Below are 24018 nucleotides of genomic sequence, written 5' to 3'. Positions count from 1 at the left end.
GGGGTGGGGGTAGAGGGGTGGGGGTAGAGGGGAGGGGGTAGAGGGGTGGGGGTAGAGGGGAGGGGGTAGAGGGGTGGGGGTAGAGGGGTGGGGGTAGATGGGAGGGGGTAGAGGGGAGGGGGTAGAGAGGAGGGGGTAGAGAGGAGGGGGTAGAGGGGTGGGGGTAGAGGGGTGGGGGTAGAGGGGAGGGGGTAGAGGAGTGGGGGTAGAGGGGTGGGGGTAGAGGGGAGGGGGTAGAGGGGTGGGGGTAGAGGGGAGGGGGTAGAGGGGTGGGGGTAGAGGGGAGGGGGTAGAGGGGTGGGGGTAGAGGGGTGGGGGTAGAGGGGAGGGGGTAGAGGGGTGGGGGTAGAGGGGTGGGGGTAGAGGGGTGGGGGTAGAGGGGTGGGGGTAGAGGGGTGGGGGTAGAGGGGTGGGGGTAGAGGGGTGGGGGTAGAGGGGTGGGGGTAGAGGGGGGAGTAAATCGGTGAGAGGGGCGAGAGGGTAGGGTGTGTGTGCTACTGCCGTGGTTTACATTGTGCTCCCCCACTGTGACACTGTGACACTGACACAGCGACACTGACACACTGTGACACTGACACACACGCGGACTGTAACACTACTGCCGAGCGGGCACCTGGAAGGATGTGACGGAGAGCTCGAAGAAGAGCTTCACGTGGCGCAGAGTGCCCTGCGCGTTCTCGTCCGTGACGAAGGCGAAGATCACCTCGTGCGCGCCCAGCAGCGGGATCAGCGTCAGCGTCGACTTGGCTAGCCTGGGGCGCAGTGGCACAGCGTGCGACACTCACAGTGTGACACTCACAGTGTGACACTGTGTGACACTGTGTGACACTAACACAGTGTAACACTATCACAGTGTGACACTCACAGTGTGACACTAACACAAAGTGACACTCACAGTGTGACATTGACACAATGTGGTGGGCGGAAGTGAGGGAGGGTAAGGGGTGGGGGATGGAGCCATGGAGGGGTGGCAGTGAAAGTGTTGGGATGTTCTAGGGGTGACAGGGATGGGAGGGAGGTGATGGGTGTGAAGGGAGGGGTGATGGGAGGAGGGTGATGGGGGAGAGGTGACGGGGTGATGGAAGGGAGGTGATGGGGGTGATGGAAGGGAGGTGATGGGGTGATGGAGTGATTGGTGATTGGGTAACGCGCCTCTGCCTGGGAGACTGCGTGGGAGATCGTCTGAAATGCGGGTTGCAGGGGGGGTTGGTTGAGGGGGGGGGGGTGAGGGGGGGATGGTTGAGGGGGGCTCTCTGTAGGTTCCTAATGAGGCGTGCGAATAATGGGAGCGGGGAGCGCTCACCTCTCATCACCTCTCATTCGTCATCGCGTCCAGCTCAGCTCACTTCGTTCCCCCTCTCCACTCTCCCAGCTGTCTATCCCTCTACGTAATTCATCTCTCTCATCCACGATCACTCTCACAGCGCTATTACTGAATGACTAGGAGCTGTGGATGAGTCACTGAGCTACAGGTGCTATGAATGATGTACGTGCTGTGAATGAATGAGCTACAGGTGCTATGAATGATGTACGTGCTGTGAATGAATGAGCTACAGGTGCTATGAATGATGTACGTGCTGTGAATGAATGAGCTACAGGTACTATGAAGGATGTACGTGCTGTGAATGAATGAGTTACAGGTGCTATGAATGATGTACGTGCTGTGCATGAATGAGCTACAGGTGCTATGAATGATGTACGTGATGTGAATGAAGGAGCTACAGGTGCTATGAATGATGTACGTGCTGTGAATGAATGAGCTACAGGTACTATGAATGATGTACGTGCTGTGAATGAATGAGCTACAGGTCCTATGAATGATGTACGTGCTGTGAATGAATGAGCTACAGGTGCTATGAATGATGTACGTGCTGTGAATGAATGAGCTACAGGTGCTATGAATGATGTACGTGCTGTAAATGAGCTACAGGTGCTATGAATGATGTACGTCCTGTGAATGAATGAGCTACAGGTGCTATGAATGATGTACGTGCTGTGAATGAGCTACGGGTGCTATGAATGATGTATGTGCTGTGAATGAATGAGCTACGGGTGCTATGAATGATGTACGTGCTGTGAATGAATGAGCTACAGGTGCTATAAATGATGTACGTGCTGTGAATGAGCTACGGGTGCTATGAATGATGTATGTGCTGTGAATGAATGAGCTACGGGTGCTATGAATGATGTACGTGCTGTGAATGAATGAGCTACAGGTGCTATGAATTATGTACGTGCTGTGAATGAATGAGCTACAGGTGCTATGAATGATGTACGTGCTGTGATTGAATGAGCTACAGGTGATATGAATGATGTACGTGCTGTGAATGAATGAGCTACAGGTGCTATGAATGATGTACGTGATGTGAATGAATGAGCTACAGGTGCTATGAATGATGTACGTGCTGTGAATGAAGGAGCTACAGGTGCTATGAATGATGTACGTGCTGTGAATGAATGAGCTACAGGTGCTATGAATGATGTACGTGCTGTGAATGAATGAGCTACAGGTGCTATGAATGATGTACGTGATGTGAATGAATGAGCTACAGGTGCTATGAATGATGTACGTGCTGTGAATGAATGAGCTACAGGTACTATGAATGATGTACGTGCTGTGAATGAATGAGCTACAGGTGCTATGAATGATGTACGTGCTGTGAATGAATGAGCTACAGGTGCTATGAATGATGTGCGTGCTGTGAATGAATGAGCTACAGGTGCTATGAATGATGTACGTGCTGTGAATGAATGAGCTACAGGTGCTATGAATGATGTACGTGCTGTGAATGAGCTACAGGTGCTATGAATGATGTACGTGCTGTGAATGAATGAGCTACAGGTGCTATGAATGATGTACGTGCTGTGAATGAATGAGCTACAGGTGCTATGAATGATGTACGTGCTGTGAATGAATGAGCTACGGGTGCTATGAATGATGTACGTGCTGTGAATGAATGAGCTACATTGCTATGAATGATGTACGTGCTGTGAATGAATGAGCTACAGGTACTATGAATGATGTACGTGCTGAGAATGAATGAGTTACAGGTTCTATGAATGAGTTACGGCTGCTATGAATGATGTACGTGCTATGAATGAGCTACAGGTGCTATGAATGCTGGACGTGCTGTGAATGGGATAAATGTTATCCGTGCTACGACTGAATGAATGGACAAGTGGCTGCTGTAGATGCGAACAGTGCTCCTGCTGTCCGCGCTATCGATGAAATACTGCGGGGGGGGGGGGGGGCTCTGAAGCTCCTGGTGCTCTGCTCGCTGTGGCTCAGTGGCTCAGTGGCTCAGTGACTCAGTGACTCAGTGGCTCAGTGGCTCAGTGACTCAGTGGCTCAGTGGTTCAGTGACTCAGTGGCTCAGTGGCTCAGTGGCTCAGTGACTCAGTGGCTCAGTGGTTAAGTGGCTCAGTGGCTCAGTGACTCAGTGGCTCAGTGGCTCAGTGGCTCAGTGCCTCAGTCACTCAGTGGTTCAGTGGCTCAGTGACTCAGTGGCTCAGTGGCTCAGTGACTCAGTGGCTCAGTGGCTCAGTGGCTCAGTGACTCAGTGGCTCAGTGGCTCAGTGACTCAGTGACCCAGTGGCTCAGTGACTCAGTGGCTCAGTGGCTCAGTGGCGATGTCGCTTCCGAGCGAAGGCCGACGGATGCAGCAATTACTGGGGGCTCGCGTCCCGGGGGGAAGGGGGGAGGGGTTGGAAGGGGGTGAAGAGGGGAGGGGGGTGAAGGGAAGGGGGGGGGTGAAGGGAAGGGGGGAGGGGGGCGAAGGGGGGAGGGGGGATGAAGGGGTTGAAGGGGGAGGGGGATAAAGGGAGGGGAGAGGGGGATGAAGGGGGGGGTGAAGGGGGGTGAAGGGGGAGGGGGGTGAAGGGGGGAGGGGGGGTGAAGGGGAGAGGGGGGTGAAGGGGAGAGGGTGGGGGAAGGAAGGAGAGGGGATGGGGGGGTCGGTGGGGGGGGAAACACGTGGGCGAGTTTCAGCGCCGCTCCTGAGGCACTGGGGGGAGGGAACGGTGGCGCACGAGTTAGCGCACTGCGCTCCAGTCGTGTGAACCCGGCGACTCGGTTTCGATCCCTGGCCACGGCGAACATCAGCGGCGAGTGAACCCCGACCCGGTCCCGCCTCCTGCCACCCCAGGACCGAAGTCCGAACGAACAACTCCCCAGGAGCGACGAGAGCGTGGGGAGGAGGGAGGTCGCTAGCCAGCAGTGGATTGACAAAGGGGGCTGCACGACAGACGGCCACTGCCGTTCCGCTTCTACCGAGAGCAATTTGTGCGTGAGTGGTTAAGTGATTCTAGATTTGAAGTTTTCGTGACTGCAAGGATTCATATTGTTAGGTTTTTTCGGTAAAGTCACGTAGGTAAAAAATTTAATTAAAATTAATAAAAGTAAAATAAAATAAAAAATAAGCTATCGTGCCGTGACGGTTCCACCTGAAGACGGAAGCTTGGGTTGCCTCCGAAACCTCGTGATTTTAATTTTAATTTTATTTTACTTTTATTAATTGAAATTTAAATTTTTTACCTACGTGACTTTACCGAAAAAACCTAAGAATATAGTGGTTAAGTGAGTTGGTGCGTGTGGGTGGGTGAGTGAATAGGGCTGTGTGGGTGAGTGAGTGAATAGGGCTGTGTGGGTAGGTGAGTGAGTGAATAGGGCTGTGTGGGTGAGTGAGTGAATAGGGCTGTGTGAGTGGCTGAGTGAATAGGGCTGTGTGAGTGGCTGAGTGAATAGGGCTGTGTGAGTGGCTGAGTGAATAGGGCTGTGTGTGTGAGTGAGTAAATAGGGCTGTGTGGGTAGGTGAGTGAGTGAATAGGGCTGTGTGGGTGAGTGAGTGAATAGGGCTGTGTGAGTGGCTGAGTGAATAGGGCTGTGTGAGTGGCTGAGTGAATAGGGCTGTGTGGGTGGATGAGTGAATAGGGCTGTGTGGGTGAGTGAGTGAATAGGGCTGTGTGGGTGAGTGAGTGAATAGGGCTGTGTGAGTGGCTGAGTGAATAGGGCTGTGTGGGTGGATGAGTAAATAGGGCTGTCGACCCGTGGCACCTGGGTCTGCCCCGTGACCTCCTGCCAGCGGGCGTTCGACACTTCACGTGGCCTCAAGGTGCACCTAGCTTGGCACAAGCGTCGCGGTGACGTCACCACCACCGAATGGCGGTTGTTGTTGAATAGGGCGGTGTGGGTGAGTGAGTGAATAGGGCTGTGTGAGTGAGTGAATAGGGCTGCGTGGCACGTGGAGGAGCGGATCAATTTTATGATTGTTCTGGTTAAGGGCATCTCGGCCGCTATATTCATGCTAAATTTCCCTTCCAGAACATTGTTAAAATGTAATTAAAATTTACATCAGTCATGTGAATGCGTGTTGGGGATTTAATAGCATTAATATATATGAATGTATGAGTGTGTGTGGAGGAGGTGTGTGTGTATGGGGTGGGTGTGAGTATATGATTGACAATGCGTTTTTATGAATATGTGATGTGTGTGTGTGTGGTGTGGGGAGCGGTGGTGCAGTAGTTAGCCTGGCACGCTACGAACGAGGCAATGACCCGCCATGGATTCCCACTCACGGCCAACGCTAGTGGCGGTCAACGTCTAAACTGGACCTGGGCTTCCCTAAGGTCGGCACGGCTTTAAATGAGTACCTTTTGCACTGGGGGGCGTGGTGCTTGTGACATAACCCGCTCGTGCGCCGTGTCGGCCTTAACAGGTGCTCATCCTCGCAGCGGCTTTTGGCTAACCATCGAACAAAGGCGGTCGCCGCATCGCGCGGCGCTTTCAGATGAGCTTCTTGCGGCCGTCTGGAACACTCTACCGTCCGATGTTAGACCGCCACTGGAACTTTGCGCTTCGCAATCGAGATTGAAAACTAATTTCTTTAAAACTGCTATTTGTGCTTAGTTTGTTGTCCTTTCCCCGCACTTCCAGTTAGCCACGGTTTGCTACGTACGGTGCAAAAGAAGTTCAACGTACTGTCCATACTTGCATGCTCACTAACACCACTTGCCCCAAAAATCTGCGCAGGCTATGCGGGGGATCTTTGTCGTTGTGTATGCGCGTGAGCATGTGTGCACATCGGTGTTTAAGAGAACGAGCAAAATAACCCCTTGCCCTGCAATTAAAAATAAGAGACAGCTGTCAGCCTGTCATTTGCATACTCTTCTCACGATCCCGTACTCTGAGGACTCTAAGTTCGCTCGTTTCGTTTCTCAGTCCGCTTGTCCTGATGAGGGTCGCGGCGGCAGCGTGTTGAGTAGGGTCGGTCCACACCTCCCTTTCCCTGGCGACAGACTATAGCACTAAATTACAATACACTACATACTACTATACGCTACTACACTATACTCTACTACACACGACTATACACTACACTATACACGACTATACCATACACTACTATATACTACACTACTATACACTACACTGCTATACACTGCACTATACACTACACTACTAGACACGAAACACTGCTATACATAGACTCTAGCTCTTCCTAAGGAATTCCCATGCGTTCCCAGGCCAGTCGAGGGACATTGTCCCACTGCCACCAGCAGTGTGTCCTGGGCCGGCCCGGGGTCTTCGCCCAGCCGGACGTTTCTGCTGCTGCTCGGTAGAGTTCCAGGGAAGTCTACTGCTGCCCGGTAGAGTTCCAGGGAAAGTCTACGTGGGGGCATCCTTACCGGGTGCCCAAACCACCTCAACTGGCTCCTCTCGATCCGGAAGAGCAGCAGCGGCTCGACTCTGAGGCTCTTCCGGATTACCGAGCGATTATTTTTTTTATATATTCTCAAGGATTTGAAGAATATTCTGGCAAAAGAATTGCATTAATCGGAGCACAACTTGAAAAGTTCGGGACATTTTGAATTAACCGAGAGGTCAGTCTTCGGTATTCGTTACGCCGAACCTCTACGGTGTCGCTACCTATTATTGTTATTATTGTCATCAGTTTTAAATGTCTCCAGAACTGATTTTGCCGTTCCAATTCAACTCAACGTTCAATATGTTACACGCAAAATCCCGTGTAGCCAGTTACCCAGCTAGCTTCGGTGGCAACTGCCCGCAGCAGCCACTAACAACACAGTTGTTGTTGTGGTCGTGAGGAGCCTATATGGCATCGATTATCGTTCAACAGTAGCAGTATGATAGTTGAATATATGCATACAAGAACAATAATAATATTAAATAATTTATATCCCTTTAGCAGTCGACTGCTGGGTGAATTCCTCCCACCCCCCAATCCGCATTGTCCACAGGATTTTTTTCACACCATACTTTAGCACATTACCAAGGGGACTTTGTCTTCCTCTGTGCGAGCATGCGAGAACATAAACAATGGCGTATCGGCGTGCCCGTGCGCGCGTGTGTAGGGAAGAGGCGTGCGTGAAGACACCTCAGTGGATTTGCGTGTGCGAGCGCGAGCACTAATGGGTGCTCGTGTGTGGGCGAGTGCCTCGGGTTATTGTCGACGCGCTCTGCGCCTCTGACCCAAATCAATTAAGCGACGCTCATGACGGGGACGCGAATGTCTACAATGTAGAAATCCATTATCCCGTTCGCCCCGGTGAGGTGACATCTTGTGCGGCGGAGTGGCGTGTTACCGGCACTTGATGTCGGAACGACACATGAGGTTTGCGCGTAGCTTGGAGACCACGAGGCAGATGATCTTCACGAAGATGAAGAAGTTTACCTGGGGGGTCACGGGCAGAGGTCAACAACGTCAGTCACCTGGTCCCGCTCTGGGGCACAGGTGGGAGTACCCTCCCCTGGGGTTGAGCCCGTCCCCTTAGGTTGAGTCCCTCCCCTGGAGTTGAGCCCCTCCCCTCCCCTGGGGCTGAGCCCCTCCCCTGGGGATGAGCCCCTCCCCTCCCCTGGGGCTGAGCCCCTCCCCTCCCCTGAGGCTGAGCCCCTCCCCTCCCCTGGGGCTGAGCCCCTCCCCTGGGGCTGAGCCCCTCCCACCCCCTGGGGCTGAGCCCCTCCCCTTAGGTTGAGCCCCTCCCCTCCCCTGGGGCTGAGCCCCTCCCCTGGGGTTGAGCCCCTCCCCTCCCCTGGGGCTGAGCCCCTCCCCTCCCCTGGGGCTGAGCCCCTCCCCTCACCGCGATGGCAGCGATGATGGGCAGGCGGATGATGAGCCAGTAGTTCATGTTGTAATTGCGGGTCCAGCACCTGGAAGGTGAACACAGGGTGATCAGCAATCCCCGATAAACACAGGGTGATCAATAATCCCCGATAAACACAGGGTGGTCAACAATCCCCGATAAACACAGGGTGATCAGCAATCCCCGATAAACACAGGGTGATCACTAATCCCCGATAAACACAGGGTGATCACTAATCCCCGATAAACGCAGGGTGATCAGCAATCCCAGGTGAACACAGGGTGATCAGCAATCCCGGATAAACACAGCGTGATCAATAATCCCCGATAAACACAGGGTGATCAATAATCCCGGATAAACACAGCGTGATCAATAATCCCCGATAAACACGGGGTGATCAATAATCGCCGATAAACACAGGGTGATCAGCAATCCCAGGTGAACGTGGGCTAATCAGTAACCCCAGGTGAACGCGGGCTAATCAGTAACCCCAGGTGAACGCGGGCTAATCAGTAATCCCAGGTGAAGGAATGCAGTGGCACGCTCGTGGCTGCGAAAAAGCCACGGATGCTGGGTAATGATGGACCTGTGATGAAGGTACCAAGGGTTGCCATGGCGACCCGAAATCTTAATTAATTGCCGTCGGTGCGCGCTAATCGCGGCATTAGCAGGGGAAGGGTCGAGACGAGACAACGTCTCCCCCACCCCCATACCCTGTCACCTGCCTCCCTCCTCTCCCACCCCAGGCATGGAGATGTAATTGCGTGTGCAGGTTAATTGTTTAATTGTGTGCCAGACACTCGCATTCGCCAGGGGGCGGGGCCAATCACGGGGTGAGGGCAGTAGGGGAAGGGGGCAGCAGAGGGGGCAGCTGGAGGCAGAGAGGAACGGGGGGGGGGGAGGGTGAGGGCAGCAGGGGGTGAGGATGCAGTGGAGGGTGAGAGTAGTAGGGGGCAGCACCCGTACCCCACGTTCTCGTTCAGTTGCTTCACCACCACCCATGGCACCACGAACAGCACGGGGGCTCCTGGGGGACGGGTGGAAGGGAGGGGGGGGGGGGGCGGGGGAAGAGGGGAGGGGCGAGTGGGGGAGGGGTGAGCGGTGTCACAGGTGGTCAATCGGTGACACGGAAAGGTCAAGTCGAGGTCACTGGCCATGATGCTGCCATGTCACGAGCAGTAGCGAGCATCACAAACATCAGTATCACATCAGCAGCATGTTTGCGCTTACACTGCGCTTGTTTCAACTCCTCAGCAACTGCAAGCGCCTCGCGTCTCGTACAATCTCAAACAATTCAAAGGGCACCCCCAGTGGCAGCTGCCCCCCGCGCACCTCTGCGAAAAAAAGCAGCGACTGCGCTGCTGTACCACTTGATGATGGTGGCGATGGCGATGATGATGATGATGACGATCTTAGTATTGGTAATGTTTCTGACGGCGTCATTATTTGTAACGGTGAGTGACAATGTTGCGTTTAATGTTTGATGAAGCGGGGACCCTGTCGGGTGCGAGCTTCTGCCGATGTCTATCCCCACATCGATCAGCCGCGGCGCGCAGAGAAAGAGAGAGAAAGAAATCGGATTAAGTCGCAGATACGACAGAGTAAAAGACATAATCCTCGGATCATGTGGCACTAATGAGATAATGCGCGGGTAAGCCTTCCAGTCAACTCACAATAACCCAGCCCCGCGCCTCCTCTGGGCTCCAGCCCCTCCCCTCCTCTGGGCTCCAGCCCCTCCCCTCCTCTGGGCTCCAGCCCCTCCCCTCCTCTGGGCTCCAGCCCCTCCCCTCCTCTGGGCTCCAGCCCCTCCCCTCCTCTGGGCTCCAGCCCCTCCCCTCCTCTGGGCTCCAGCCCCTCCCCTCCTCTGGGCTCCAGCCCCTCCCCTCCTCTGGGCTCCAGCCCCTCCCCTCCTCTGGGCTCCAGCCCCTCCCCTCCTCTGGGCTCCAGCCCCTCCCCTCCTCTGGGCTCCAGCCCCTCCCCTCCTCTGGGCTCCAGCCCCTCCCCTCATCTGGGCTCCAGCCCCTCCTCTCATCTGGGCTCCAGCCCCTCCCCTCATCTGGGCTCCAGCCCCTCCCCTCATCTGGGCTCCAGCCCCTCCCCTCATCTGGGCTCCAGCCCCTCCCCTCCTCTGGGCTCCAGCCCCTCCCCTCCTCTGGGCTCCAGCCCCTCCCCTCCTCTGGGCTCCAGCCCCTCCCCTCCTCTGGGCTCCAGCCCCTCCCCTCCTCTGGGCTCCAGCCCCTCCCCTCCTCTGGGCTCCAGCCCCTCCCCTCCTCTGGGCTCCAGCCCCTCCCCTCCTCTGGGCTCCAGCCCCTCCCCTCCTCTGGGCTCCAGCCCCTCCCCTCATCTGGGCTCCAGCCCCTCCCCTCCTCTGGGCTCCAGCCCCTCATCTGGGCTCCAGCCCCTCATCTGGGCTCCAGCCCCTCATCTGGGCTCCAGCCCCTCATCTGGGCTCCAGCCCCTCATCTGGGCTCCAGCCCCTCATCTGGGCTCCAGCCCCTCATCTGGGCTCCAGCCCCTCATCTGGGCTCCAGCCCCTCATCTGGGCTCCAGCCCCTCCCCTCATCTGGGCTCCCTCCCCTCATCTGGGCTCCAGCCCCTCCCCTCATCTGGGCTCCAGCCCCTCCCCTATCTCTCCTAGGAGCCCCCGTGCCATGCACGTAATTAAGATATGTGTCATTGTTTCACGCACGTTATTGTAATCTACATTACACAACACCGCAGTAATTGGGAATTAAATGACAATAGTCCTGTAATTTTGTAATTCGAATGCACAGAGTGATCTGTTGACAGAATTCCCAACTCAAAAAATGCGGAGAAATTTACGGGGGAAACAACTTTATTTAGAAGCCTTGACACCTCTCCCACCAACCTGGCGGGGATTCCAGGGATGTTCTAGAATGGATAGAGTGTGAGTGGTGTGTATTATCAATGTTCTAGAGGAGCTGGAGAGTGAGTGACGTGGATTATCAATGTTCTAGAGGGGGTAGAGAGTGAGTGGTGTGTATTATCAATGTTCTAGAGGAGCTGGAGAGTGAGTGACGTGGATTATCAATGTTCTAGAGGGGGTAGAGAGTGAGTGGTGTGTATTATCAATGTTCTAGAGGAGCTGGAGAGTGAGTGATTTAAAGTATGATGACGCTATTCCTTGCCTCTACACGCATCCAACCAATCCAAATGACACTAATTACATCTCTCATAAAGACACGGAGCCGCCCCCTTTAACGATGTCCTATCAGCTTGCTGTGAATAAGCTAAGTGAGGCATTATCTAAACACACACACACACACCGTGTAACCAGCATTGGCAAAACATCACAACGCTGACAAATTATCCGCAAATCACTCAATTGGGATGGCCCACAGTAGCAACATCGTCCCCTCCCACGAAAAACTTGGCAGGACCCTCCTGAAAATACGCACAGCGATTACAAAAGGACTGCACTGAGAAGACATCAGCGGGGTATCTATACACGGCTCAAACTTCATTTGAAGCTTTCGTGACCGTAGGAATTACTCTTTGGTTCTTTTGGTAAAGTCACGTAGAAAGAAAATAAATTAAATTATAGAATACGACGTTTCGATTGCAACACAAGCAACCGTCATCAGGCAGAACTAAATTTGAGAGACAAACTACAGACACGGAGACACGCAGACAGACACACAAGCAGAGAAAGACAACACACAGACACAGAGAGAGACACACAACATAGACCCACAGAGACCCAATGCCTCTGTGTCGAGGCCTTAAATAGAGAGGGGGGCAGAGAGAGAGGTGGGTCTGCTGGAGCAGAGAAATTAGCATGTCAATGGAAGACCCAACAAGACTGGTACATTTTAGAGAGGGAAGAGAAAGAGCGAATGGACCTACTACTGGTACATTTTAGAGAGAGAAATAGGCAGTTTGAGTGTCTATGTTGTGTGTCTCTCTCTGTGTGTCTCTGTGTTGTCTGTCTCTGCTTGTGTGTCTGTCTGTGTGTCTTCGTGTCTGTGTTTTGTCTCTCAAATGTATTTCTACCTGATGACGGTTGCTTGTGTTGCAATCGAAACGTCGTATTCTATTATTTAGTTTATTTTCTTTCTACGTGACTTTACCGTAAGAACCAAAGAGTATACACGGATCCCTCTGCATTTTACGCACTTATGTAGCCCTTGGTTCTTCCTGGAGCACCTGGAGTTTCCTAAAATATTTGAATCTTCCTAGAGTACATGGAACTTCCTAGAATATCCGGATCTTCCTGGAGCACCTGGAGCTTCCTAGAATATCCTGATCTCCCTGGAACTTCATGGAGTTGCATGGACATGCCTGGAACACATGCAAGTCAGTAGAATATCCGGATCCTCCTGGATCGCCTGGAGCTTCCTCGGATATCTAGACCCACCGGAAGCTTCGTGGAGCCACCGGGAGCTCCCCCCCCCCCCCCCCCCTTCCGCCCGGAGCTGTGGCCTCTCACCCCAGCCGATGGCGACGTAGGCCTTGAAGGAGCGGCGCTCGGAGAAGACGGCGAGCGCGAGCAGCGTGTGGAGGTAGACGCCCTCCACCAGAAGCCAGTAGTAGTTTGCGGCCACGCAGTACTGCATGAGCACAAACACCGCCTTGCAGGCCGCAGACTCCTGGGCCACGGGGTCACGGGGAAGAGAGGTCACGGGGGATAGGTCACGGGGGTCACGGGGGGAGAGGTCACGGGATCGCGGAGAATGGGTCCCGGTGAGGGGTCGCGGTGGCATGGGAGAGAGGGGTCACGGGGTCGCAGAGAGGTCACGGGGTCGCAGAGAGAGGTCAGGGGGTCGCAGAGAGGGGTGACAGAGTAGCAGAGGGATCCCTGGGTAATGGGGGAGAGGTCACTGGGTCGTAGAGAGGGGTAACGGAGATAGATCACAGCAGGAGGTGACAGGTAACAGTTTTTAGATCATAGCGAGAGGTGACAAGGTAACAAAGATGTCAAGGTCATGGGGTTACAGAGAGGGGTCGCAATTAGAAGTCACGGTGAGAGGTGACAGGATCATGACGAGGGGGTCACGGGGAGGGTTCACGAATGACCAAACCACCCGGAATGCACCGGATCGCGTCAGCTATGTCAGAGGCTAGTGGCAGGGTTGGGTGTGCTGTGGAGTAAGGGGTGAACGTGTGGGGTGAGGGATGATCGTGTGCACAGCAAGTCCGCACCTGGTGAGCGAGCACTTCATCCCAGGCGCCCGTGTCGCTGTCGGAGGCGTAGATGCTGCGCAGGACAGCGTCCTTCACCAGGATGGAGATGGCGCGGAGGATGAAGGAGAGGAACAGATTCAGGTGGATGTAATTCCTCGTGCAGTGCAGCCTCCTATGATCGCACACAACACACAAAGACAACGATAAACGTTCCCCCCCTTTGCAGCCTTCACAGAACGCCGGGCCAAGCGCTGTTGGGTTACTAGCACAAGTCAGAGGCGCCTGATGTATTTTAGGCTGAGTCGACCTAGGGGATGCCCAGTCTTCTTCCATCCCTTCGCGCTCAACGCTGCTGCTGTTGCTGTCCACCTTCCCCTCTTATCTCGACCCTGCCTCGCGACGCGGCATATCCTGAGGATCGTCCCAAATTGGCTCGTCTGCTCCCGCGTCTCCAAAGGAGGCCGCTCCCTCCGTGGCAGAGGGGGACCCCAGTTTCAATGTGAGGACACGCGGCGAGGCACGCGGAGATGTGGGAAGACCCCAACAGGGAGATGTGGGGTGGCGCGGGGAGATTTTGGGGAGATGCAACGGAGGCGTAGGGAGAAGTGGGGAGGTGCGCAGAGACCGGCGAGATGCCGGGAGATGCGGCGAAATGCACGGGAGGTTTAGGGAGACGGGACATGTTGGGAGATGCGGGGAGACGCGGGGAAGCGCAGGGAGATGCGGGGCGACGCGGGGAGAAGTAGGGAGACGCGGGAGATGCGGGGAGCTACCGGAAGAGCAGGAGGATGGCAGAGGCGAGCAGCAGAGCGGCGAGGGAGAGCGAGTGGCCGACCGTGTAGACAGCGTGGATCAGGGACAGCAGCTCCCGGGGCTCCTCCTGCAGCTCAGCAAACAGTGCATAGCGTACACCTATAGCGTACACCCATAGCGTACACACATAGCATACACCCATAGTGCACACCCATAGCGTACACCCATAGCATACACCCATAGCGCACACCCATAGCGTACACCCATAGCGTACACCCATAACGCACACCCATAGCATACACCTATAGCGTACACACATAGCGTACACCAATAGCATACACCCATAGTGCACACCCATAGTGTACACCTATAGCGTACACACATAGCGTACACCCATAGCATACACCTATAGCGTACCCACATAGCGCACACCCATAGCATACACCTATAGCGTACACACATAGCGTACACCCATAGCGTACACACATAGCGTACACCCATAGTGTACACACATAGCGTACACTTATAGTGTACACCCATAGTGCACACCCATAGCGCACACCCATAGCATACACCCATAGCGCACACCCATAGCATACACCTATAGTGTATACCTATAGCGTACACCCATAGCATACACCCATAGCGCACACCCATAGCGTACACTTATAGTGTACACGCATAGCATACACCTATTGCGTACACCCATAGCATACACCACATAGCACACACATATAGTATACAGCACATAGCACACACATATAGTATACAGCACATAGTATGTACCCGATAATCACGATGATTAACCCAACGCGCTGGCCTATTGATGAAGCAGAGACGGCGGTACCATTGGCATTCCCTACACCTCTGCTGCAGTTGACGGACAGCGAACATGGCGTCCGTGCAGGACCACCCCCGGTCTGAAAACCACTCTGGCCCTCCGCAAGCTTCTCCTCAGCATGCCTGGCCAGGCGACGTTACATCATTTCTTGCCAGGACCTTTCCCAGCACGCTGAGGAAAATGAGTGCGGTGCCCCAGGCCACGGCGTCCTTTCCATTCCTGCGGAAGCCGTCCCGTGGACCGGACGGTTGTGATGGTCTCACAAAGGTGGGCGGAATGCGCGCAAACGTCGCCCTCCGTTTGCAGCTCCGGATCGCCCCTTCGCACTTCCCCAACAGATGGCAACATCGGCCAACCGCTCACAAGCAGCGGCTATTTCCTCCAATATTTGAGGCACAGCAAGCACGAGCGGGGTCAACCTCACCTTGCCCTGTGATGTCGTTTGAGCTGAGGGGTTTCCCCCTCCGACCCCCCTTCCCACCCAAGACCTCGCAGAAACGCTCGGCATACTTGCGAACCTGTTCTTGGCGGTCGGAGATAGGATCACCATTCTTTCCCTTACGGGTGGTAATGTGTGCGGTGCTGCGGGTTACCGTTTTAACGGAATTAAAGAGCGATCTGAGATTGCAGCTTCCATCTCCTCAGTACACACTCAGCGTCTGCGCGCGTGCCGGCCTTTACAGGTGCTACTCGCTACCAGCACTTGCCCCTGCGGTCTGCTAAGGCTTTACGGGGGATCTTTTGTCTATGTTACAGACGGAGTCTGATTGGTCGGTTCCGGTCCCTCTGGAGGGCCAGCGTGGTGACGTCGGCACACGTGACCGGTTAGCTGTGGAATGTTTTTTTTTTTGTAGAACGGGGCTCGGGCAAAAATCGGGAGCGCGGAGAAAAGCTGCGCCCGTCAATCGGCCGTAATTCTGGAAACGCCGGAATGCCACAGAATTCCTCAACAACGTGAACACGAAACTGTCCACGGATCGCGAAGCAAGGGAGAGAGAGAGATGGGGGTGGGGGGGAGATGATGAAATCGGGGAGCGAGTGGGAGGACAGGGGGACACGGCTAATGGAGAGCGGGTGGATGGAGGAGTGGAGAGAGTTGAGTTTTTTTTACATTTAACAGATTGCGATAGATATTCGTAGAGGTAAACCATTGAGATGGAGGGACATCTCGGGTTTGCAGCGGTGTCCAGACGGCACCGCGAGCACGTCAAGATCGTACATCTGTAACCTACACATCTTTGTGCTGCTGCTGTCTAAAACAATACAGCCACAAATCTGACTAATTTGTTAGTTGGTGGTTTAGGCAAGGCTGTGTGCGTTACACGCCCAGCGTGCAGGGCAGGACTGACCAATCACACCGTCACCTCTGCCCGTCTAGAAATCACCTTCTGTTGTGTACCGCTACTCCAGAGACGACTCTCCAGCCCTTATTGTATTCCAGTCTGCTGCGGGCACTTCTCTGTCTGATGAGTTTAACATTTTTTATGGAAATAAAATGTGTTAGTAGGGAAGAGGCAGCTGAGTGGAATGCAAGGGTGGGAGGGGAGAGCTGAGAGGGGGTGGAGGGGGGGGGTGTAGTTCGTGGGAGTGAGGGAGGCAGGTGACAGGAATATGGTCGTGAAAGAGAGTAATGGGGACACCTGTGGGGTTGACGGGAGAGGCGAGGGCGAGAGTCGAGGAGAATATGGGGAACGTGACGAGAACATGGAGCGAGGAAGGTGGAAGGTGACTGGAATAAGAGCGTCGGACACATCGGGTGATGGGAACACGTGGGGAGGGTGGGGGTGGGGGGAAGGACGAGGGGAGGGAGACAAGGAGGAGACGTGGGTGGGAAAGTTAGAGAGAGCGGGAGAGCCAAAAGGAGCGGTCACTGTTCTTTAAGATTCATGAGTTCCTGCGGTGTTTGGTAGAAAAAAAAAGAGTAAAAACGAGCATAAGCCAGAGAGACACGGGACCAGTGCCCAGCGCCGCGTCGAATTTACAGCATCTTGATTATACAGAGCCTACGTGTGTCAGTGAAATTTACACTCGCGCATGCACGCACGCACACAAACAGCGCGTACCACGCACCACGTACACGCACCACGTACACGTACCACGTACCACGTACACGCACCACGTACACGCACCACGTACAGGCACCACGTACACGCACCACGTACACGCACCACGTACACGCACCACGTACACGCACCACGTACCACGTACACGTACCACGTACACGCACAATGTGCCCAGAGCGCACGGCACACGTCCATGTAGCGCACAGCGACGGCAGCCGGCGTCACCGCGGCACTTGTGCCAGGCTATGTGCACTTTGAGGCCAAGTAAAGTGTGGAGGGCTCGCGGGCGGGGCAGGCCCGGGTGGTGTTACGGGTTAACTGACTGACGTGACTGACGAATGCCCAAAACAAAAACAAAGACAAAGATCCCTCGTGTGGCCACAACAAGCTGGTGGGTCAAGTGCTGTCCATGAGCACCTATGAAGGTCGGCATGACACACGAGGGGGTGGGTGGTATTTGTCTCCCTAGTGGCGAAGTTACACACCACACTAGGTATTCATTTGAGGCTGAGTCAACCTAGGGAAGGTGCAAGAACGATTCAGATAATCGTCACTGGTGTTCGCCGTGAGCGGGAATCGAACCCGGGTCGCCGGGTTCGCAGCGCAGCGCACTAACCGCTACACCACCGCTCTCCGCACAGACACACACATGCATCATGTAGCAACACACCACCACATACACGAGGCTAACATCACGCGACACATAGAATATGAATTCCTGCAGTCACGAAAGATCGTTGCACTTGTTTACCTAGGAAAGCCTCACCGAGCATCATGACTCACTTTCAGCAGGGTCCTGCCAAGTTTTCACCGAAGGCAGCGATGTTCGATTATGGAGCACCCCAGTGGAGTAATTTCTGGGTCATTTTTGCAAATGTGCATGGACCGTGACGCCGCAACACAATGGCACTACTCTTGCGCATGATGTCACGGGATCTTTCGCGTCCACTGTGAAGCGGACGGCACGCGGTACTTTGACGGTTTCACACTACCGCGGTATTAACCACGAACCTCCGCATCGAGCTGCGAACGCGCCACCGCCGGGTCAAGTCAAGGATCCACATTGACCCCCTTGTACCGCACACACAGCACACACCCAGCACACACACAGCACACACACAGCACACACACACAGCACACAGCACACACAGCACACACACAGCACACACACACAGCACACAGCACACACAGCACACACACAGCACACACACACAGCACACACACACAGCACACACACAGCACACACACAGCACACACAGCACACACAGCACACACACACAGCACACACACAGCACACACACAGCACACAGAGCACAAACACAGCACACACACACAGCACACACACAGCACACACACAGCACACACACAGCACACACAGCACACACACAGCACACACACAGCACACACACAGCGCACACACAGCACACACACAGCGCACACACAGCACACACACAGCGCACACACAGCACACACACAGCACACACCACTCTGCACACTCCGCGTGCCCCGCACACACACACACACGCCCCACACATACCACAAAGACAAAATCCCCCCATAGCCTCCACGGCCTGTTGGGGCAAGTGTTGTGTTAGCGACCACCTTTGAAGGCCGGCACTGCACACGAGGAGGGGATGTGACCAGCACCAAAGCTGCGGAGTGGGATATGGAAGACAGTGGGAAGGGGCTTGTCGCTTTCACTTTGTAACAAAAACATTTTGTTTTTAAATTCCTAGGTAGTAAGTGTTATTTCCTAATTGCTTATGCCTTAGAAGTACAGAACATGACTATTATTCCCCACAAACTTTGCTTTTTTGACAGTGATATTTTGAAATGTATTCATATTCTCAGGTTTTTTCGGTAAAGTCACGTAGGTAAAACATTAAAAGTAATGAAAGTAAAATAAAACAAAACAAAAATAAAAATAAAATTCACGACGTTTCGGAGGCAACACAAGTCTCCGTCATCAGGTGGGACCGACGGAGACTTGTGTTGCCTCCGAAACGTCGTGAATTTTATTTTTATTTTTGTTTTGTTTTATTTTACTTTCATTACTTTTAATGTTTTACCTACGTGACTTTACCGAAAAAACCTGAGAATATGAATCATTGCAGTCACGAAAGCTTCAAATCTAGAATTTTGAAATGTACCTATTTTCAATGAGAAAACGCGGTGTGCATTTGTGTCATCCCTTCACGTAAAGTCCTGGTCACAAAAGCAAAGTTTGTGGGGAATAATAGCCATTTTTTATACTTTTGAGGCATACGCAATTAGAAAATAACACTTACTACCCAGGAACAAAAATCGTGTTACATCGTGATATAATTGGAGCATTTCCTCCATCAGTCAGGTTCTCTGGAGTGGTCTGGACCGCGTACCCAATGCAGCCACAGCAGCTGCATGAGCCACAGTCTTAAACCTCGACCATTTCCTTTTGGCATCAGAAAGGAGAGGGGGGGGGTATGATGCCGACCCCAGCTGTAAGCAATAATCAAATTCTCGCTTGCAACTTTTATCAGCTATCCGATACCAGACTATTGTGGGTGTGAATGGGGGATCCTAAGGTGTACGCCTACCACTGCGGTGGAAGAATGGCAGTCGCATTATATAAATGACAAGTCGACGGTCAACTTTACAGATCAAGCCCACAAGTAGGTCCTGACGTATGTACGTATGTATGCTGAACTTCTTTCGCGCCGTACGTAGCCAACCGTGCTAATCGGAGGTGCGGGAAAGGTCAACAAGGACATGGGCCCGCAATCCTATGTTCTGTCACTACATAGTCCAGCAGATGCTGTAATGGCATGTGCCTTAGCACATGCCATTACAAGCCCACGGGCTGCACGGAAGTCTTGCAGCCTCCTGCCCCTCTTCAATTTAAAGATGTTTTTTGTTCATGTTTTTGTTTTTTGGTTGTTGCGGTTGCACCCGATTCAAGAGCCGAATGGCTCACAGGGCTATACCTAATAAATGAACTTGAACTTGAACTTCAATGCTTGCCTCATGACCCACTCGGGGGCATTCAAGTCACCCGGTGAGATGACTCGATCCCGACGGGCCACTTTAGCCAGCACCTGGGGCAGAAGGCACCCGCCTCGCCCGTTACCCTCCACTGATGTTCAACTTCGACGGCGGTGGTATGGGAGCCACCGCCGCCGCCGCCACCGTTCCGCGCCTCCTGACACAACACATGCGCACCGCACACACCCCGCACGTGGCGCACGCTCTGCCGCGGTGGCGGTGCTAGTGGTGAGTACCTGGTTGGTGCGGTCCTCACACTCGCTCACGTTCCTCCACGTCTCGTTGGATCCGTCCATGCGGAGCCACGTCCCATCGGCTGAGCAGAAGCGGTACGCCCGGCCGAACCACACTGTGGGACACACAGACACCGCACTGTGAGACACACAGACACCGCACCGAGACACACAGACACCGCACTGTGAGACACACAGACACCGCACCGAGAGACACCGCACCATGAGACACACAGACACCGCACCGTGAGACACACAGACACCGCACCGTGACACACAGACCCCGCACTGAGACACACAGACACCACACTGAGACGCACAGACACCGTGAGACACACAGACACCGTGAGACACACAGACACCGCACTGAGACACACAGACACCACACTGAGACACACAGACACCATACTGAGACACACAGACACCGCACTGAGACACACAGACACCACACTGAGACACACAGACACCACACTGAGACACACAGACACCGCACTGAGACACACAGACACCGCACTGAGACACACAGACACCACACTGAGACACACAGACACCGCACTGAGACACACAGACACCGCACTGAGACACACAGACACCGCACTGAGACACACAGACACCGCACTGAGACACACAGACACCGCACTGAGACACACAGACACCACACTGAGACACACAGACACCGCACTGAGACACACAGACACCGCACTGAGACACACAGACACCACACTGAGACACACAGACACCGCACTGAGACACACAGACACCGCACTGAGACACACAGACACCGCACTGAGACACACAGACACCGCACTGAGACACACAGACACCGCACTGAGACACACAGACACCGCACTGAGACACACAGACACCGCACTGAGACACACAGACACCGCACCGTGAGATACACAGACACCGCACCGCGAGACACACAGACACCGCACGAAGTCACCACCACACAGGCCCCTGAGCCGAGGAGCGGGGCGGGTAGCCCCCCCCCACCCAGCCCCCACTGACTGCCCAGAGAGTTTGCCGACTAAAGATCGATCACTCCGCGTGGGCATCGCTCGTCACCACGGCGACCGCAGCAACCAGCGCGGGATCCACGACCAGCACCTGCGGCCACCACAGCTACAACCCCCACAGAACACAGCACTTCAAACACCACACCACTACAATACCACCACAACTACACAACCACCACAGAACACGGCACTTCAAACACCACACCACTACAATACCACCACAACTACACAACCACCACAGAACACGGCACTTCAAACACCACACCACTACAATACCACCACAGCTACAACCCCCACAGAACACAGCACTTCAAACACCACACCACTACAATACCACCACAACTACACAACCACCACAGAACACGGCACTTCAAACACCACACCACTACAATACCACCACAACTACACAACCACCACAGAACACGGCACTTCAAACACCACACCACTACAATACCACCACAGCTACAACCCCCACAGAACACAGCACTTCAAACACCACACCACTACAATACCACCACAACTACACAACCACCACAGAACACGGCACTTCAAACACCACACCACTACAATACCACCACAACTACACAACCCCCACAGAACACAGCACTTCAAACACCACACCACTACAATACCACCACAACTACACAACCCCCACAGAACACAGCACTTCAAACACCACACCACTACAATACCACCACAGCTACAACCACCACAGAACACAGCACTTCAAACACCACACCACTACAATACCACCACAGCTACAACCACCACAGAACATAGCACTTCAAACACCACACCACTACAATACCACCACAGCTACAACCACCACAGAACACAGCACTTCAAACACCACACCACTACAATACCACCACAGCTACAACCACCACAGAACACGGCACTTCAAACACCACACCACTACAATACCACCACAGCTACAACCACCACAGAACACAGCACTTCAAACACCACACCACTACAATACCACCACAACTACAACCCCCACAGAACACAGCACTTCAAACACCACACCACTACAATACCACCACAACTACACAACCCCCACAGAACACGGCACTTCAAACACCACACCACTACAATACCATCACAGCTACAACTACACCACACCGCCGCTACAACCACAACTATACAACCGCCACAACTACACAACCACCACAACTACACAACCACTACAACCACTACAACCACAACTACACAACCACTACAACCACTACAACCACAACTACACAACTACTACAAACACTACAACCACAACTACACAACCACCACAACTACATAACCACCACAACTACACAACCACCACAACTACACAACCACCACAACTACACAACCACCACAACTACACAACCACCACAACTACACAACCACCACAACTACACAACCACCACAACTACACAACCACCACAACTACACAACCACCACAACTACACAACCACCACAACTACACAACCACCACAACTACACATCCACCACAACTACACAACCACCACAACTACACAACCACCACAACTACACAACCACCACAACTACACAACCACCACAACTACACAACCACCACAACTACACAAACACCGCACGAAACCGGCTTCTCGAGCATCGTGAGTTAAGGGTCTCGGCCCGGCCGCCAAAGTAGAATATGAACGGGAACACACACAATCTTGATTTGAAGCTTTCATTACTGCAGGAATCCATACTCTTTGGTTCTTTCGGTAAAGTCACGTAGGTAGAAATAACATATTTTATATATAAATATTTTATTTTAAGGTAATACGTAACTTCTTCTTCCTGCATAATACAGGGTGCTTCAAGCTAAATGTTAACAGTTCTGAGAATTTGCAACAAAATCACAAGCAATGTGCTGCCTCTGGGCTGTGGAGACGACCTGGAGAAGATTCCAGGCACGCGTTGACAGCGATGGCGAACGAGTGGGAGAGACTCTTTGACTTTTTGAAGCTATTAACATACATTTGTTATCATGTTTACAGTGTATTAGCCGTTCTTTTCCCATTAAAAACCACAGTCCCATATAAATGTTCACATTTGTTATGAACCACCCTGAATATCATCACGTAACATTTGCTTCAGCCTTGAATTTGGCTAAATTCGAGCTCCGAGAAAGAAGCGCGCGGGTTTGGCCATCACGCCACGGGCACCGCCCTCTCTTGCGGGGCGGGTGGGAGTGTGCTGCCCCTTTCACTTTGCTCATCGGTGGTAGTTCTTTGATACCCGATTCCACGGGTCCTGCGAGATTTTCCGAAAAGAATCTTCGTCTCATGACGCGTGCAGGGTGCGCTGTGTGGGCGATGCAGCGAGGTTTGTGGGCAATGCAGGGCGCGCTGTGTGGGCGATGCAGCGAGGTTTGTGGGCAATGCAGGGTGTGCTGTGTGGGCGATGCAGCGAGGTTTGTGGGCAATGCAGGGCGCGCTGTGTGGGCGATGCAGCGAGGTTTGTGGGCAATGCAGGGCGCGCTGTGTGGGCGATGCAGCGAGGTTTGTGGGCAATGCAGGGCGCGCTGTGTGGGCGATGCAGCGAGGTTTGTGGGCAATGCAGGGCGCGCTGTGTGGGCGATGCTGCGTGGTGTGGGCAATGCAGGGCGCGCTGTGTGGGCGATGCTGCGTGGTTTGTGGGCAATGCAGGGCGCGCTGTGTGGGCGATGCAGCGTGGTTTGTGGGCAATGCAGGGCGCACTGTGTGGACGATGCTGCGTGGTTTGTGGGCAATGCAGGGCGCGCTGTGTGGGCGATGCAGCGTGGTTTGTGGGCAATGCAGGGCGCGCTGTGTGGGCGATGCTGCGTGGTTTGTGGGCAATGCAGGGCGCGCTGTGTA

The 24018-nt window shown here is 53.8% G+C and overlaps 1 protein-coding gene across 4 annotated transcripts in view; it reads right to left on the bottom strand.

Annotated features, from left to right (window-relative positions):
* LOC144937151 (glucagon-like peptide 1 receptor) overlaps positions 1–24018 on the bottom strand; it is a 72660-nt gene that overhangs the window by 6000 nt on the left and 42642 nt on the right. For 2 of the 4 annotated variants that reach the window (XM_078864454.1, XM_078864456.1), the window contains 8 exons: positions 20160–20272; positions 14019–14131; positions 13264–13417; positions 12551–12710; positions 9067–9127; positions 8098–8167; positions 7603–7691; positions 614–752 (listed from right to left, as the gene is read on the bottom strand). In XM_078864454.1, coding sequence (XP_078720580.1) covers positions 614–752; positions 7603–7691; positions 8098–8167; positions 9067–9127; positions 12551–12710; positions 13264–13417; positions 14019–14131; positions 20160–20272 — 899 coding nt within the window. The remainder of the gene's footprint in view (positions 1–613; positions 753–7602; positions 7692–8097; positions 8168–9066; positions 9128–12550; positions 12711–13263; positions 13418–14018; positions 14132–20159; positions 20273–24018) is intronic. The other 2 variants (XM_078864457.1, XM_078864455.1) reach the window with 2 other exon arrangements.

This window comes from Lampetra fluviatilis, chromosome 18 (assembly GCF_964198595.1).
Source record: "Lampetra fluviatilis chromosome 18, kcLamFluv1.1, whole genome shotgun sequence".
In the NCBI taxonomy this organism is placed as follows: Eukaryota; Metazoa; Chordata; class Hyperoartia; order Petromyzontiformes; family Petromyzontidae; genus Lampetra; species Lampetra fluviatilis.
Note: the sequence above shows the minus strand (reverse complement) of the source record. Positions and strands in the feature narration are given on the sequence as shown.